At 42.8% G+C, this 17,355-nt stretch overlaps 1 protein-coding gene across 2 annotated transcripts in view; it reads right to left on the reverse strand.

Annotated features, from left to right (window-relative positions):
• Nucleotides 1-17,355, reverse strand: part of RPTOR (regulatory associated protein of MTOR complex 1) — a 318,041-nt gene that overhangs the window by 88,544 nt on the left and 212,142 nt on the right. For both annotated transcript variants that reach the window (XM_069750796.1, XM_069750795.1), the window contains exons 6-7: nt 13,929-14,104; nt 563-622 (exon numbers count right to left, since the gene is read on the reverse strand). In XM_069750796.1, coding sequence (XP_069606897.1) covers nt 563-622; nt 13,929-14,104 — 236 coding nt within the window. The remainder of the gene's footprint in view (nt 1-562; nt 623-13,928; nt 14,105-17,355) is intronic.

A 17,355-nucleotide genomic window follows, 5' to 3' on the forward strand; every position in this document is an offset into this window, starting at 1 on the left:
TTGCAGTCATTATTAAAGAGCCCATGAAAATTCCTTTTACAAAAGTCCATCCCACGATCAGCCACGCTCAGAGCTATGCTCTGGTACAATCATTTGACCTAGAGTCATGTAAGGGCAGGTTCACACGAGCATATGAAAAATATTTTCATCCAGAAAAGTCGGATGATTTTTTATCCCTCTTGTCGTCCGAGTGCAAACCGTTTTTTACTGCAGCATCTACTAATCATTTACGATTTCCTATGTTACAGAACTGCAATGCATCCGTAAAATTCGGATGCTTACTGTGGTTCCATACGGCATCCGATTTTTTTAATTTTTTGGCACACCTGTAGACTTGAATGGGTGAGCTTCATCAGATCTAAAATAGAAACTAGTGCATGCTGAGAGTTTTTCACAATGAAAAAAAAAAGGTTCTTCTGCATTGCACTATTGAATAACATTGGTCCGTGTACTAGCCGTTATTTGTCACGGTCAGCACTCGGACTGAAAATACGGTCGTGTGAACGTACCCTAAAAATGCCTTCAACAACAAAAAATCTTTGATTTTTAAACTTTTACTTACTTCTCAATGAGATCCAGGGTGACACCAGGCACAAGTTTAACACTTTTCTGCATACAAAACCTACAACAGGAAACACAGAATTAATTATTTAGAAACAAACTAAATAAAAAAGCAATACATGCGAGTATCTTTACAAGGGTTCTTTTAAAAAAACAAAAAACTACTTTCTTGAAAAATCAGCGCCACACCGGTTTACAGGTTTTCTGTGGCATTGCAGTTCATCACGATTAATTTCAATAGAGCTGGGCTGCAATACCAGACACAACCTGTGGACAGGGGTGGCACTGCTTTAGTAAGAAAGCATCCTTCATTCAACTTTTTCTGTTCAGTAAAAGCACACAGCCTCGTACACCCGGGAATATGGATACTATCCCTGTAATATCCAACGAGCAGCCACGTATGAATATTCATTTTGTGTATTTGTCCTATAATCCTGGCAATGAAGAGCACGTCTCCCCAGATTATCTGTTCTTTTTGGAAAGGATTAAGAATAGCATGTTACTTATTATGTGGGGACTCGTGCAGACGGCTGCGATCCGTTACCATGTGATATACCAAAGCGCATGACTAATTGGGATGATGGAACAGTATAATATCTGATTAATTGTTAAACATAGGGATCAGGAGCGGATACGCCGTTGTACAATTAACCGGCGATATTCAATCAGCGTTTCCATGAGATTCAATTACTCGAATTAGAGATCCAAATTCTGTTTCATTAAAAGGGAGATGGAAAACGTACAAGTGAAAATTTCGGTACATGTGAGGCCACTGCGCGAGGAAAAAAAAGTATTACTGGTACATTATAAAGGATTTAAAGTGAAAAATATTTAAGGCAAGAAAAATAGAAAGAAATGTCATTAACACTGTAAAGTTAATCACAATGCTCCCCGGGGTCTGCAGAGGTCTATTAGATGTAGTGCAGCCGGAAGAAGATTTGGGATATTATTGAACCCCATTCTCACAGGAGCGGGTAAACATCTCATTCACGACAGTTTTGAGCTGTGTGCTATGGATATGGCAGATGATCCCTGGTGGATGTTCTCTTCCTACCTCATCCATATAGTTTTGAAGATAAAAAAGTAGTAAGAAAAATGGGAAAAGCTGCAGCTGCATCCCCCTCCTCTCCCCTAATGCATTTTCACTAAAAATCACTGACAAAAAAACTGATCCCTCTATTTTTGGACGCATGCCGTTTCAATAAGACACTAGATGAAAAGCCATATCTATCTATATATTCACTCATCTTATACTTTTTAACAATTACAAAAAGGAAAATGGGGTAATGAAAACCATGCATGGTTAGTATCTAGTAGCACTCCCTTTTGAAAGTATCACAGCTTGTAAACGCTTTTTGTAGCCAGACAAGAGTCTTTCAATTCTTATTTGAGGGATTTTCATCCATTCTTCCTTGGAAAATTCTTCCAGCTCTGTGAGATTCCTGGGTCGTCTTGCATGCACTGCTATTTTGAGGTCTAGCCACAGAGTTTCAATGATGTTCAGATCAGGGGACTTTGAGGGCGTCTGTTGAGGAAGTCTATTCTAGTTTTTGACATGTATTCATGATCATTATCCATTAGTAGAAGCCATCCTTTTCTCATTTTCAGCTTTTTTTTTTTTTTTTTTTTACAGATGGTGTTCTCTTGGCTTCAAAAATTTGTTGAAATTTCATTCAATCCATTCTTCCCGCTACCCATGAAATGTTCCTGTGCCATTGGCTGCAACACAGCCCCAAAGCATGAATGCTCCACCCCCATGTTTAATGGTTGGCGAGATGTTTTTTCCTGAAATTCTGTGCCCTTTTTTCTCCACGCATACTTGATCATTGTGGACAAAGAGTTCTATTTTAACCTCATCGGTCCACAGGACTTGTTTTCAAAAAGCATCAAGCTTGCTTAGATGTTCTTTTACATACTTCCGTCCATGAATTTTATGGTGGAGATACAGAAAAGGTTTTCTTCTAATGACTCTGAACAGAAGAACAATGTACCACAACCCAAGAGTTTAAATCTTTCTGAAGGTCTTTTGCACTCAAGTGGGGGTTCTGAATTGCCTCTCTAGCAATCATATGAGCAGCTCTCACTGACATTTTGCTTGTTCTTCCAGACCTTATATTGACCTCCACTGTTCCTGTTAACTGCTGCCATTTCTTAATTACATTTTGATCTTAGGGGAGGGCAACTTGAAAATGCAGTGCTATCTTCTTATAGCCTCCTCCTGCTTTCTGGGCCTCTACCATTTTCATTTTTAGAGCGCTAGGCAGCTGTTTAAAATAACCCATGGCTGCTGTTTTTTGGAAATAGTTAAAGAGGCTAAATTTTTATAAATTTGGGAAATTTGCATCACCTGGCCTTACCTAATGATGGTGGTGAACAAGCCTTAACTGTAAAAGGCTAATTAAGGTCTGAAACAGTAGTCAAAGTTATCGGAGCACACCAATCTCCAAGGGTGCCTTAACTTTTGCATAGGCCCATTTTACTTTTTAAAATATATAAATGACACACACACACACATATATATATATATATATATATATATACACATATATATATATATATATATATATATATATATATATATATATATATATATATATATATATATATATATATATGCCTTTTGGAGGTAATTTCTTCTTCAACTTGCTTACCTTTTCATAATAACAGTAATTTTCACCAGGGGTACACACAATTTTACATGCCACTGTAAATCGCAGAGAATATCTGTAACTCAATCCCTCTTCTCCTCTTGTTTCATGAAAATCAGAGAGGAAATCTGCAGCTGCATCCCCGCGCTATTCCCTTGTTCAGTTTCACAAAATCAAGTGTGAAAAGAGTGAAAAGTTGTTGCAGCAGCATCATCCCCATTTCTCTTCTGACTGCTAGTTCGTGAACTCAGAAAAAGAATTGCTGCAGCTCCATCCCCCTTTTCCACAATCATTATGTTTTATTAATTTCTAAACAGAAAATCTGCACCCACTTCACCATTATTTCCCCTCAAGATATTTAACAAACTCGCTTAGAGAACAGCTACATCCACTTTAGGCTGTCTTTTGTGTGCAGCTGCATTCTCCCCTTTGTGTTTTAACCTCTATCATACGGCATAAAAGCTGCAGCTGCATCCCCCTCCTCATGTGACGCTTTCACCTCTCCTATCATATGGGTATATTGCAAAAAGCTGCACCCCCTCATGCTGATTTTTCACCTCTCCTATCATATGGGTTTACTGCTTAACCCCTTCATGACCCAGCCTATTTTGACCTTAAAGACCTTGCCGTTTTTTGCAATTCTGACCAGTGTCCCTTTATGAGGTAATAACTCAGGAACGCTTCAACGGATCCTAGCGGTTCTGAGATTGTTTTTTCGTGACATATTGGGCTTCATGTTAGTGGTAAATTTAGGTCAATAAATTCTGCATTTGTGATAAAAACGGAAATTTGGCCAAAATTTTTAAAATTTCACAATTTTCACATTTTGAATTTTTATTCTGTTAAACCAGAGAGTTATGTGACACAAAATAGTTAATAAATAACATTTCCCACATGTATACTTTACATCAGCACAATTTTGGAAACAAAATTTTTTTTTGCTAGGAAGTTATAAGGGTTAAAATTTGACCAGCGATTTCTCATTTTTACAACGGAATTTACAAAACCATTTTTTTTAGGGACCACCTCACATTTGAAGTCAGTTTGAGGGGTCTATATGGCTGAAAATACCCAAAAGTGACACCATTCTAAAAACTACACCCCTCAAGGTACTCAAAACCACATTCAAGAAGTTTATTAACCCTTCAGGTGCTTCACAGCAGCAGAAGCAACATGGAAGGAAAAAATGAACATTTAACTTTTTAGTCACAAAAATTATCTTTTAGCAACAATTTTTTTATTTTCCCAATGGTAAAAGGAGAAACTGAACCACGAAAGTTGTTGTCCAATTTGTCCTGAGTACGCTGATACCTCATATGTGGGGGTAAACCACTGTTTGGGCGCACGGCAGGGCTTGGAAGGGAAGGAGCGCCATTTGACTTTTTGAATGAAAAATTGGCTCCACTCTTTAGCGGACACCATGTCACGTTTGGAGAGCCCCCGTGTGCCTAAAAATTGGAGCTCCCCCACAAGTGACCCCATTTTGGAAGCTAGACGCCCCAAGGAACTTATCTAGATGCATAGTGAGCACTTTGAACCCCCAGGTGCTTCACAAATTGATCCGTAAAAATGAAAAAGTACTTTTTTTTCACAAAAAAATTCTTTTAGCCTCAATTTTTCCATTTTCACATGGGCAACAGGATAAAATGGATCCTAAAATTTGTTGGGCAATTTCTCCTGAGTACACCAATACCTCACATGTGGGGGTAAACCACTGTTTGGGCACATGGTAAGGCTTGGAAGGGAAGGAGCGCCATTTGACTTTTTGAATGAAAAATTATCTCCATCGTTAGCGGACACCATGTCGCGTTTGGAGAGCCCCTGTGTGCCTAAACATTGGAGCTCCCCCACAAGTGACCCCATTTTGGAAACTAGACCCCCCAAGGAACTTATCTAGATGCATATTGAGCACTTTAAACCCCCAGGTGCTTCACAGAAGTTTATAACGCAGAGCCATGGAAATAAAAAATAATTTTTCTTTCCTCAAAAATGATTTTTTAGCCTGGAATTTCCTATTTTGCCAAGGGTAATAGGAGAAATTGGACCCCAAATGTTGTTGTCCAGTTTGTTCTGAGTACGCTGATACCCCATATGTGGGGGTAAACCACTGTTTGGGCGCACGGCAGGGCTCGGAAGGGAAGGCACGCCATTTGGCTTTTTAAATGGAAAATTAGCTCCAATCATTAGCGGACACCATGTCACGTTTGGAGAGCCCCTGTGTGCCTAAACATTGGAGATCCCCCAGAAATGACCCCATTTTGAAAACTAGACCCCCAAAGGAACTAATCTAGATGTGTGGTGAGGACTTTGAACCCCAAAGTGCTTCACAGAAGTTTATAACGCAGAGCCATGAAAAAAAAAAAAAAAAAATATTTTCTCAAAAATGATCTTTTAGCCTGCAATTTTTTATTTTCAAAAGGGTAACAGGAGAAATTTGACCCCAAAAGTTGTTGTCCAGTTTCTCCTGAGTACGCTCATACCCCATATGTGGGGGTAAACCACTGTTTGGGCACATGCCGGGGCTTGGAAGTGAAGTAGTGACGTTTTGAAATGCAGACTTTGATGGAATGCTCTGTGGGCGTCACGTTGCGTTTGCAGAGCCCCTGATGTGGCTTAACAGTAGAAACCCCCCACAAGTGACACCATTTTGGAAACTAGACCCCGAAAGGAACTTATCTAGATGTGTGGTGAGCACTTTGAGCCCCCAAATGCTTCACAGAAGTTTATAATGCAGAGCCGTGAAAATAATAAATACGTTTTCTTTCCTCAAAAATAATAATTTAGCCCAGAATTTTTTATTTTCCCAAGGGTTACAGGAGAAATTGGACTCCAAAAGTTGTTGTCCAGTTTCTCCTGAGTACGCTGATACCCCATGTGTGGGGGTAAACCACTGTTTGGGCACACGTCGGGGCTCAGAAGGGAAGTAGTGACTTTTGAAATGCAGACTTTGATGGAATGCTCTGCGGGCGTCACGTTGCGTTTGCAGAGCCCCTGATGTGGCTAAACAGTAGACACCCCCCACAAGTGACCCCATTTTGGAAACTAGACCCCGAAAGGAACTTATCTAGATGTGTGGTGAGCACTTTGAACCCCCAAGTGCTTCATAGAAGTTTATAATGCAGAGCCGTGAAAATAATAAATACGTTTTCTTTCCTCAAAAATAATTATTTAGCCCAGAATTTTTTATTTTCCCAAGGGTTACAGGAGAAATTGGACCCCAAAAGTTGTTGTCCAGTTTCTCCTGAGTACGCTGATACCCCATGTGTGGGGGTAAACCACTGTTTGGGCACACGTCGGGGCTCAGAAGGAAAGTAGTGACTTTTGAAATGCAGACTTTGATGGAATGGTCTGCGGGCGTCACGTTGCGTTTGCAGAGCCCCTGGTGTGCCTAAACAGTAGAAACCCCCCACAAGTGACCCCATTTTAGAAACTAGACCCCCAAAGGAACTTATCTAGATATGTGGTGAGCACTTTGAACCCTCAAGTGCTTCACAGACGTTTACAACGCAGAGCCGTGAAAATAAAAAATCATTTTTCTTTCCTCAAAAATGATGTTTTAGCAAGCATTTTTTTATTTTCACAAGGGTAACAGGAGAAATTGGACCCCAGTAATTGTTGCGCAGTTTATCCTGAGTATGCTGGTACCCCATATGTGGGGGTAAACCACTGTTTGGGTGCACGTCGGGGCTCGGAATTGAGGGAGCACCATTTGACTTTTTGAATACGAGATTGGCTGGAATCAATGGTGGTGCCATGTTGCGTTTGGAGACCCCTGATGTGCCTAAACAGTGGTAACCCCTCAATTCTACCTCCAACACTAACCCCAACACACCCCTAACTCTAATCCCAACTGTAGCCATAACCCTAATCACACCCCTAACCACAACCCTAATTCCAACCCTAACCCTAAGGCTATGTGCCCACGTTGCGGATTTGTGTGAGATTTTTCAGCATCATTTTTGAAAAATCCGCGGGTAAAAGGCACTGCGTTTTACCTGCGGATTTACCGCGGATTTCCAGTGTTTTTTGTGCGGATTTCACCTGCGGATTCCTATTGAGGAACAGGTGTAAAACGCTGCGGAATCCGCACAAAGAATTGACATGCTGCGGAAAATACAACGCAGCGTTTCCGCGCGGTATTTTCCGCACCATGGGCACAGCGGATTTGGTTTTCCATAGGTTTACATGGTACTGTAAACCTGATGGAACACTGCTGCGAATCCGCAGCGGCCAATCCACTGCGGATCCGCAGCCAAATCCGCACCGTGTGCACATAGCCTAATTCTAAAGGTATGTGCACACGCTGCGGAAAACGCTGCGGAAAACGCTGCGGATCCGCAGCAGTTTCCCATGAGTTTACAGTTCAATGTAAACCTATGGGAAACAAAAATCGCTGTACACATGCTGCGGAAAAACTGCACGGAAACGCAGCGGTTTACATTCTGCAGCATGTCACTTCTTTGTGCGGATTGTTACGTTGCTGACTCCGCCCCCCGTCTTGACGCGTCAGACGGGGAAGTGGAACAGTGACGGGGACGCCGACCTGCGCATGCGCCGGGGCTCGATTCAGCGAGCGAGCGCCATTACCACGCCGCACCCACCAATGAAGGTAGGATTATAAAAACCCCACATTTTGACACTAACGCTAGCAAACCCCGGACGAAGCTAACGCGAAACGCGCGTTGGGGCTCAGCACGGCACGCACAGGTCACGTATCACCTTTATTCATTATTATTTGGATGCAACATGGAGTCGGGCTTAGACATGTGTAATATATGCAGCAGCAATTTGTATTGAGGAGTACACGGCTATCTATGTGAGGACAGCTCTAGTTGGGCACAGCAGGTGCTAGGCAATTAGTGCTAGACTCAGACATATATTGAATATACAGCAGCACTCTGCATTGAGTACTATACGGCTACTAGTGTGAGTATTATTTATTAGGACTATACTATTTTTTGCACTGGCATTTAAATATAGGGCTTTAAGCATTGCTCTGGCCCCCTCTAAATATAATCTAGTTGGTATATATATATATATATATATATTTCTTACTACTAGCCATCAATCTAGTACAGCTGTCCCTCTGAATTATCAGTATAATAGCCCAATATTTATAATCTATCCATGTATGCACATTTAAGAGTTACAACTTGATGTGGTATCGTACCTGCACATGCTGTGGTTTTGCATGTGTATCTCCATCTTTTAATTAATGTTTCTACTAAATGTATTTAAGAGAACTATTGTCTATAAATAAAGAATTTTTTGTATTAGATTTATGACTATTGCTTCCGTGTTTGCATCTTGTTGGATCAAATAGAAAATCGCAGTTGTAAAACCGCAGTGAAATGCGCAGAAAAAATGCGGTAAATCCGCCATAAATCCGCAGCGGTTTAGCACTGCGGATTTATCAAATCCGCAGCGGAAAAATCCGCAGAGGACCAGAATACGTGTGCACATACCGAAACCCTAACCCTAGCCCTAACCCTACCCCTAACCCTATTCTAACCTTAGTGGAAAAAAAAAAATTCTTTATTTTTTTATTGTCCCTACCTATGGGGGTGACAGGGGGGGGCATTTATTATTTTTTTAATTTTGATCACTGAGATATAATCTATCTCAGTGATCAAAATGCACTTTGGAACGAATCTGCCGGCCGGCAGATTCGGCGGGCGCACTGCGCATGCGCCCGCCATTTTGGAAGATGGCGGCGCCCAGGGAGAAGACGGACGGACCCCGGCAGGATCGGTAAGTATGATGGGGTGGGGGGGAGCACGGGGGGGGTGGGGGGGGGAAGGGGGGGGAAGGGGATCGGATCACGGGGGGTGGATCGGAGCGCAGGAGGGGTGGAACGGAGCACGGGGGGGTGGAACGAAGCACGGGGGGTGGAACGGAGCACGGGGGGGTGGAACGGAGCACGGGGGGTGGATCGGAGTGCAGGGGAGGTGATTGGAGCACGGGGGGGGGGGGGGTGATTGGAGCACGGGGGGAGCGGACAAGAGCACGGGGGGAGCGGAGCACAGGACGGAGGGGAGCCGGAGCAGTGTACCGGACAGTTCGGAGGGCTGGGGGGGGGGCGATTGGTGGGGTGGCCCCCTGGGCTAAACTACCACTCCCCATGTCCCTGCAGATCGGGTGATATGGGAGTTAACCCTTTCACCGGATCTGCAGGGACGCGATCTTTCCATGACGCCACATAGGCGTCATGGGTCGGATTGGCACCGACTTTCATGACGCCTACATGGCGTCATGGGTCGGCAAGGGGTTAAAGCTGCATCCCCATCATCTCCCCTCGTGCTGTGCTTTCACCTCTCCCTAACATGCAGTTATACTATGTAAAGCTGCAGCTGCATCCCCCTCATCTACCCTCGTGCTGGGTTTTCACCCCTACTGCAATACAGTTATACTTCTTAGAGCTGCAGCTACATCCCCCTCCTCTCCCCTATTTCTTGTGTACTATTTACTGTCTTACACTAGATGGATTTTTTTGACAGCCGAGGAGGCTACGAAACACTGAGACACAGGATAAGGTAGCCACGTTATGCTGGATGGCAAGGGAGAATACAAAGTTACATGTATTCAAAAGTACTCATGACTTACAGAACAAAAAACCCTTTAGGATGGATAAACGTGTGGAACTTTACGCTGTACAAAGATCAAACTTCTATCAAAATAATAAACTTCACATACAGCTTATTCAAGAACTCTGCTTGCTGGCAATAATTATTATTATTATACATTTTTATAGCGCCATTTATTCCATGGCGCTTTACATGTGAATACGGGGCAAATATAGACAAATACATTAAACATGAGCAGATAACAAGGCACACGAGTACATAAGGAGGGAGGACCCTGCACGCGAGGGCTCACAGTCTGCAGGGGGTGGGTGAGGATACACTAGGAGAGGGAAACATATTGTTCACATCAGATTTAGGATAACTGGATGGCTCATTCATCGTATCAGAGTGTTTAATAAGATGCAATATTTATCTTATTTTAATTCATGACCTCTGTAGAAGTCAATGATTGGAAACAATATTCTCATTCAGACGTTTAAAGCGTGTTCTGATCTTGTCCAATTACAGTTCGGAGATCGGTATTTTAATGAAATGGGTACCAGTGTGGGCAGGACAGGATTTCCAATTCACTGACAGCAAGCGGAGGGAGTGAAACAGAAAGCTGTGGTATTTGTCCGTACATAGCCCATGTTATATTCCTGGGAGGTGGGGGACACATATGGAAATGAGTGATGGAGGAAGCAGTGTGTGCGGCGCAGGGCTGATCTCCGGCTCATTACCAGGCGCTCGGCATACATTTTGATCAATGGATTCCTGTAGGTTTCTCATACGGTTGACTAATACTTTGGAAAGCAGAAGTGTTACTGAGTGTGATGTACATGAGTCTCCATATAAATCAGCCCCTGAGGTGAGCCGAGATGTTTGCTTGAGCTGATGGATATTTGATTAAGGCTGCAGTGTATCTCCATTACTGGAGATGGGACTTTGAGCGCAGACGCACAGCCGCTTCCTCACCGCTCCGGCCGACATGCATCTTTCATTCTCTCTGCTTGTGAGAGGAGATTATTAACCCTTCATCATCAGAAGCGAAGATCTTTTATCAAGAACCGAGGGGCCTCCTCCAGCATGGCAATGCAGCCGCTCGCTTCTAGCAGGTGGGCACATTGGGAAACACAGCGGTGGTCTACCGGATCGGTCTCTTATTTGGCCGTACGCTATTGCTGTTCTTTGATTAGGCCAATGATAGAGTCTTCTATCTCCCACAGTTCTGCTAGTCCACCACTGGAGGCGCTATCAATCTCTCCCAGATCCTTAATGGGCCAGCTGATGGTATGATCCATTTGCCATACATGACCAGGGCTCGGTTTGGAAATTTTTTTTTTAGCATTCTCTTCTTTTAGAGCCCTAGATTGTGTCATCCCTATGTTATTCCTACTGGAAACATTTGACAAATTGAAAACTATGGACACTAGAGTTGGGCAACGAACCTGGTCATTAGTCCTTGGATGCTGTACCAGAGCAGTGAGGATCCCCTTCTCCCTGTGACAGCCCCTCTAATTAGTAGATTACTGCCTGGTTTACGCTACGGTGCCATGGCGCCTCACGTCCCGTCAGACAACTAATCAGCAGGGATGTTTCGTGGTGCCCAACTGTAGTCAACCAACACTTGTGAAAGGGACTTTGTGATTCGTGAGGACAGTGCCAATGGGCACCACCCATTATACTATCGCCACAAGAGACTTAAAGGGGAACTTTCAATATATTTTTTTAATTTAACTAAAACGTTTGGCTCTAATTGCTGCTGATCCTGTGACTGAGGAACCATTTTTATTATTCTTCTGTGCGCCTCAGTTCAAATTATATTCCCTCTTATTAAAGAAGCAAATTTTGCCTCCAAGCAACGAGGACGTCTCTGTGGGAGTTTGATTTGTCTTCCGATGCTGACCAATCAAAACATGGCCATGCCCACAAATAAGTCCTGTGGTTTATGGCCAGATGCCTGGAGGCAAAATTCGCTTTTTTCTTACAAGGGGGCATAACTTTAGAATGGAGGGGCACCAAAGAAAAACAAGACCTGTCCCAGAATCAGAGGAGCAGCACCAATTGGAGGAGGTTCTCAGTTTAAATAAAAAAGAGAAATACAGTGCAAGCTCCCCTTTAAATCTCCTCTTGTGATACAAAGGGTGGTACCAAAACACAGACCCACTGTTAGTGAATTGCTTAATCACCTGTGTGATGCACAATTTCCAGGCGACGACAGGTTAATGTGATAGACAGCAGGGATTAACATTACCCGCCGGCAATATATAATGGTCCAAGGCTGTGATATTACTAGATCTATAGGAGTGCTTCTAGAAAGCCATCCCGATCGCTTATACCCCGTGGATCCTGCTATACCTCAGCTGGGAAACGCTTGGTGCTGTTAATACTTGTTTGCTCCTCTTTATTCCTTCATGTCCGTGAAGGCTGAGAGCCCCGTGTGTTAATGCCGCCTCAGGATATATTAGGAGCCTGCAGCTGGAAACATAAAAGCGCTGCCTCCACATTATGCAGAAACCGCTATATACTATAAATGAGCCTGCGTGATGCGGAAAACCATGGCGGACCGCAGATCCCCTGAGCAGGCAGCGCCTGGCGGTTCCTGAGCGCACGAATGACGCGCTGCAGACTAATTGATCACTGTCAGACGCGAGCGCTTCCACCGCAGCTGTTCATTATCATGCAAATTAACGGATAACACAAATGAATTATCAGCCAATCTACAGCACAAAGTTCAGTGCCATCCACCGGGCCCGAAAGGGCAGCGACCTGCAAAATTACCAAGGAGATGATCAAAGCAGCTCAAATGCGAGGGGATAATTACCCCAGAGCTCAGTCAGCAGGAGTCACATCAACCTTCAAAACTCTGTGAAAATGTCCCTCAAGACCGTAAAAAAAAAAAAAAAAAAAAGTTTCCAAAACTTTCAGGAGCCAACTGGTTGCTGTTACAGGTCTTAAAGGGGTACTATCAGCTCCTATTGTCATATTATAAAAGGAACGGGACGTAAGAGATTTGATATATGTGTGCCCTATCTTTGGGACTCTCATCTATCTTTAGAAAGGGCCAATCTCCCACCACTGTCATTGAGAGATAGTGGAAATTTTTCCTAGCCTGGTACCTCTCTATTCCATTTGAGGCTTGATGGGGACCAATCCTCGGTATAGGTCAGGACCCAGAGGGCGGACATGCGGACAGATACTTATGGCATATCCTATCCAAAATCTATTCTCATACATTAGTAAATGATGAGTTTAAAGGACGTTATCTATTCAGGATTCTCATTTATTGGCCAGAGCAGATATAAAAAGCACCTTTCCAGCTGGAGGACTTAGTCTGCCCTCTGTTACACAGATTACCCAAGAATTTGTGAAATGCTTTACTTCTCCCGTGGAGGTGCTGCATTTTAACTGAACATTTACTTTCAGGTCTCCAACACACTGAGTTGATTGGTATACAGGGTGGTCATTGACCTTACTGGGCGACCATCCTAAAATATATGGATGAGCAGAGATATACTCTTCGTAATGGGTCACTATCCCTTCCGGTAGGGTTTTAGAGTAGTCGTTAATGTGGTTCAGGATTTTCTGCATTTTCTAGTAAAATATTGTTATACTCACTGTGATGGTGTGATATGCTATGGGGGTATCATTTTTGTGTATATTTCTATTTTACTTCTTTTCATGGTGTTCTCTTGTAGAAGGAGTTATTTGCTAATTGATGAATGGCTGTTGCTGCCATCTGAAATCAGCCCCCACAGCACTGTATTGTTTGCTAATATGCTAATGACATATTGACCTAGCTTGTTGAAACAATGAGCCCCTGAGACCTTCCCCCTCCTGACCTGTGAATGAGGAGGGGGACTTAAAAAATATCAGGGAGGTGAGAGACAGATCAGTCCTGTGTGGAATGGTGATGTGAACACAGCACCTCAGAGAGAAAGAAGAGTATATGGACAATGCTATCCTCTGTCTGCTGGATTGTTGGACTTTTATCCTGTTACTGAACTGCATTCGTGTTCTGGACTATTTTATCCTTTGTGTGGTGGATCGTATATGAACCTTTCGTATTTTTGCCTAAATAAAGGTCTTGGGATTGTTCACTCTTTGCTGGCTCTGTTGATTGTGTGGTACCGGAGAAGGACCCTGTGACACTCACCATCGTAGTGCTATTTTTATTGGCGTAGTGAGGCAGGAGGTGAAGAGATCAGCAGGAAGGTCTGGGTTCATGGGTAACAACTCATCGGCGTCGCAGGCAGCCAACTGGATGCAATTCTTCATGGAAGGCGGCAAAGGCATCTGTGCCAGGGGGTGACTGGGATTAATGGCAGCGACCTGTAATTAAAAGAGCCAATTAGTGTTCACTAATAACCAATATGGAGTACTAGTAGGCATCAGTGTGCGGGCATGCACGTTAGGCCCTACACAGTAACTCTCGTCTTAATTTTAATTTCATAAAACCACGTACACGTGGAAGTCAGCAACTTTGCAATATATCATAAATAAATAAATCTGTTTCTTTCTCCCCATGGATTGAGTATTCATTCAGAATTCATGGATAAAATACACTGTGTGCAGAATTATTAGGCAAGTCGTATTTTAGAGGATTATTTTTATTATTTATCAATAACTATGTTCTCAATGAACCCAAAAGACTCAAATATCAAAGATTAATATTTTTGGAAGTTAGAGTGGTTTTTTTAGATTTGGCTATCTTAGGAGGATATCTGTTTGTGCAGGTAACTATTACTGTGCAGAATTATTAGGCAACTTAATAAAAAACAAATATATTCCCATCTCACTTGTTTATTCTCACTTGTTTATTTTCACCAGGTAAACCAATATAACTTCACAAAATTTAGAAATAAACATTTCTGACAAGCAAAAACAAAACCTCCCAAAAACGAGTGACCAATATAGCCACCTTTCTTTATGATGCCACTCAGCAGCCTTCCATCCATAGATTCTGTGAGTTGCTTGATCTCTTTACGATCAACATTGCGTGCAGAAGCCACCACAGCCTCCCAGACACTGTTCCGAGAGGTGTACTGTTTTCCCTCCCTGTAGATCTCACATTTTATGAGGGACCACAGGTTCTCTATGGGGTTCAGATCAGGTGAACAAGGGGCCATGTCATTATTTTTTTTCTTTGAGACCTTTACTGGCCAGCCACGCTGTGGTGTAGTTGGAGGCATGTAATGGAGCATTGTCCTGCATGAAAATCATGTTTTTATTGAACGATACCGACTTCTTCCTGTACCACTGCTTGAAGAAGTCTTCCAGAAACTGGCAGTAGGTCTGGGAGTTGAGCTTCACTCCAATCTCAAGCCAAAAAGGTCCCACAAGTTCATCTTTGATGATACCAGCCCATACCAGAACCTCACCTCCACCTTGCTGGCGTCTGAGTCAGAGTGGAGCTCTCTGCCCTTTACTGATCCAGCCTCTGGCCCATCAAGAGTCACTCTTATTTCATCAGTCCATAAAACCTTTGAAAAATCAGTTGCAGCTCTGATATTAGGCAAAACTGGTGGCAAATGGCATCGTGGCAGTTTCACGCTTGATTTTCCTCAATTCATGTGCAGTTATTTTGCGCCTTTTTTGCCCAACACGCTTTTTGCGATCCTGTTGGCTATTTGCCATGAAACGCTTGATTGTTCGGTGATCACGCTTCAAAAGTTTGGCAATTTCAAGACTGCTGCATCCCTCTGCAAGTCATTACACAATTTTGGACTTTTCAGAGCCCGTCAAATCTCTCTTCTGACCCATTTTGCCAAAGGAAAGGAAGTTGCCTAATAATTAAGCACACTTTATATAGGATTTTGATGTCATTAGACAACACCCCTCCTCATTACAGAGATGCACATCACCTGATTTACTTACTTGGTAGTTGGCTCTCAAGCCTGAACAGCTTGGAGTAGGACAACATGTATAAAAAGTATCATGTGATCAAAATACAACTTGCCTAATAATTCTGCACACAGTGTATGTAACCAGTGCAGACAGATTTCCCCATTACAAAGATGAGAGCGGATAGTTGGTGCTTATAAGATTCTATGAAGGGGAGGAACTATGGGCCGATTGACATTCCACTGCACGTTCCATAGTACTTTATGAGCACCAACTGTCATCTCGCTCAGTAACTGGAAAGTGTGTATTCTCTGAAGACAGATGCTCTGATGAAGCATCTGATGAAGACATCTGCTTCTTCTCCTAGACTGATCGTTTACTCTCAATGTACAATTGAGAGTAAACGATCAGTCTAGGAGAAGAAGCAGATTTCCCTGATAAGAATTATTATTAATCATATTAGTATAACTTCTTATTTTCATGTGAACTATTGGTTTATAAAAGTAAAAAAAAAAAAAATTATATATACATATTCAGATTTAGTCACTGGAACTCGTATATATCTTTAAAGAGTAACAATCATTGTGTGTGTGTGTGTGTATGTATATATATATATATATATATATATATATATATATATATATATATATATATATATATAATACACATACACACCGTATTTTGCGGTTTGTAAGACGCACTGGATTATAAGACGCACCCCAAGTTTTGAGGAGAAAAATAACTTTTTTTTAATAAAATGGTGGTGCTTCTTACAATCCAAGTGTCTTATTGCTTACCGTTGGTGGTGGCTGCAGTGAAGCAGAGTACCAGGGTCGCTGCTGATGGAGGCAGGAGTGGGGCGATTCTGCGGACCCCAGACTGGGAGAAGGGGGTGTTTGGATGTGCGACGCTGTGGATGTTCGGTGGTGCAGGCCCCAGTGGAGCTGGGTCCCAGGGTCACTGCTGGAAGAGGCAAGAGTGGCGCTGCGAGTGTTCGGTGGCACGGCCGTCATTTTCTGAAAGCCTAGAGCCACAGCACTGTTTACCACCGTACCACCACCGCAAAACCACCACAACACCCCCAGCTCCGGACCCGTAGCATTGACCCCTCAGTAGAAACAGTGTTCAGTTTATAAGATGCACCCCTCCTTTCCCCCTAATTTTGGGGATCATAAAAGTGCGTTTTATAATCCGAAAAAAACGCTATATGTTACCCTTTAAAGATACACAAGTTCCAGTGACACACACACATATAATTATTGTTACCCTTTAAAGATATACAAGTTCCAGGGACTAAAGCTGAATTTACAGAAAAAAAAAAAGTTAAATCAGAATTAAAAATTACCGCATGTGTATAATCACTGCATCTATCTAACCCTCCTGCGCAAGAGTTCAAGTTCAGGCAGTAAATTACCTGGACCCCAATTAACGGGAGACCCCCAATTAACTGGACACAACAGGGCCCTTGAGGGAGGCACTCCTCATTCACTTCTTTGTACTTCTTAGAGGAGGCGACAACTTATTTGATGTCTGCAAAGAGGGTACCTTCTAAGAGCTGACTAGTACCCCAGACTGTGTTGACGAGGAGCTGCAGAGCTCAGTGATTGTTTGCAGTGGTGATGTGAGATGTCAGCGTGACATCATCATGAAAAAATGAGCTTGAAAGAATGGCAGAAAACGGTCTCTGAACCATGGAAGGGAGAGTATCATCTGGTTTTGTTATTTTATGTTACAAACAT

The sequence above is a fragment of the Ranitomeya imitator genome, chromosome 2 (assembly GCF_032444005.1).
Source record: "Ranitomeya imitator isolate aRanImi1 chromosome 2, aRanImi1.pri, whole genome shotgun sequence".
In the NCBI taxonomy this organism is placed as follows: domain Eukaryota; kingdom Metazoa; phylum Chordata; class Amphibia; order Anura; family Dendrobatidae; genus Ranitomeya; species Ranitomeya imitator.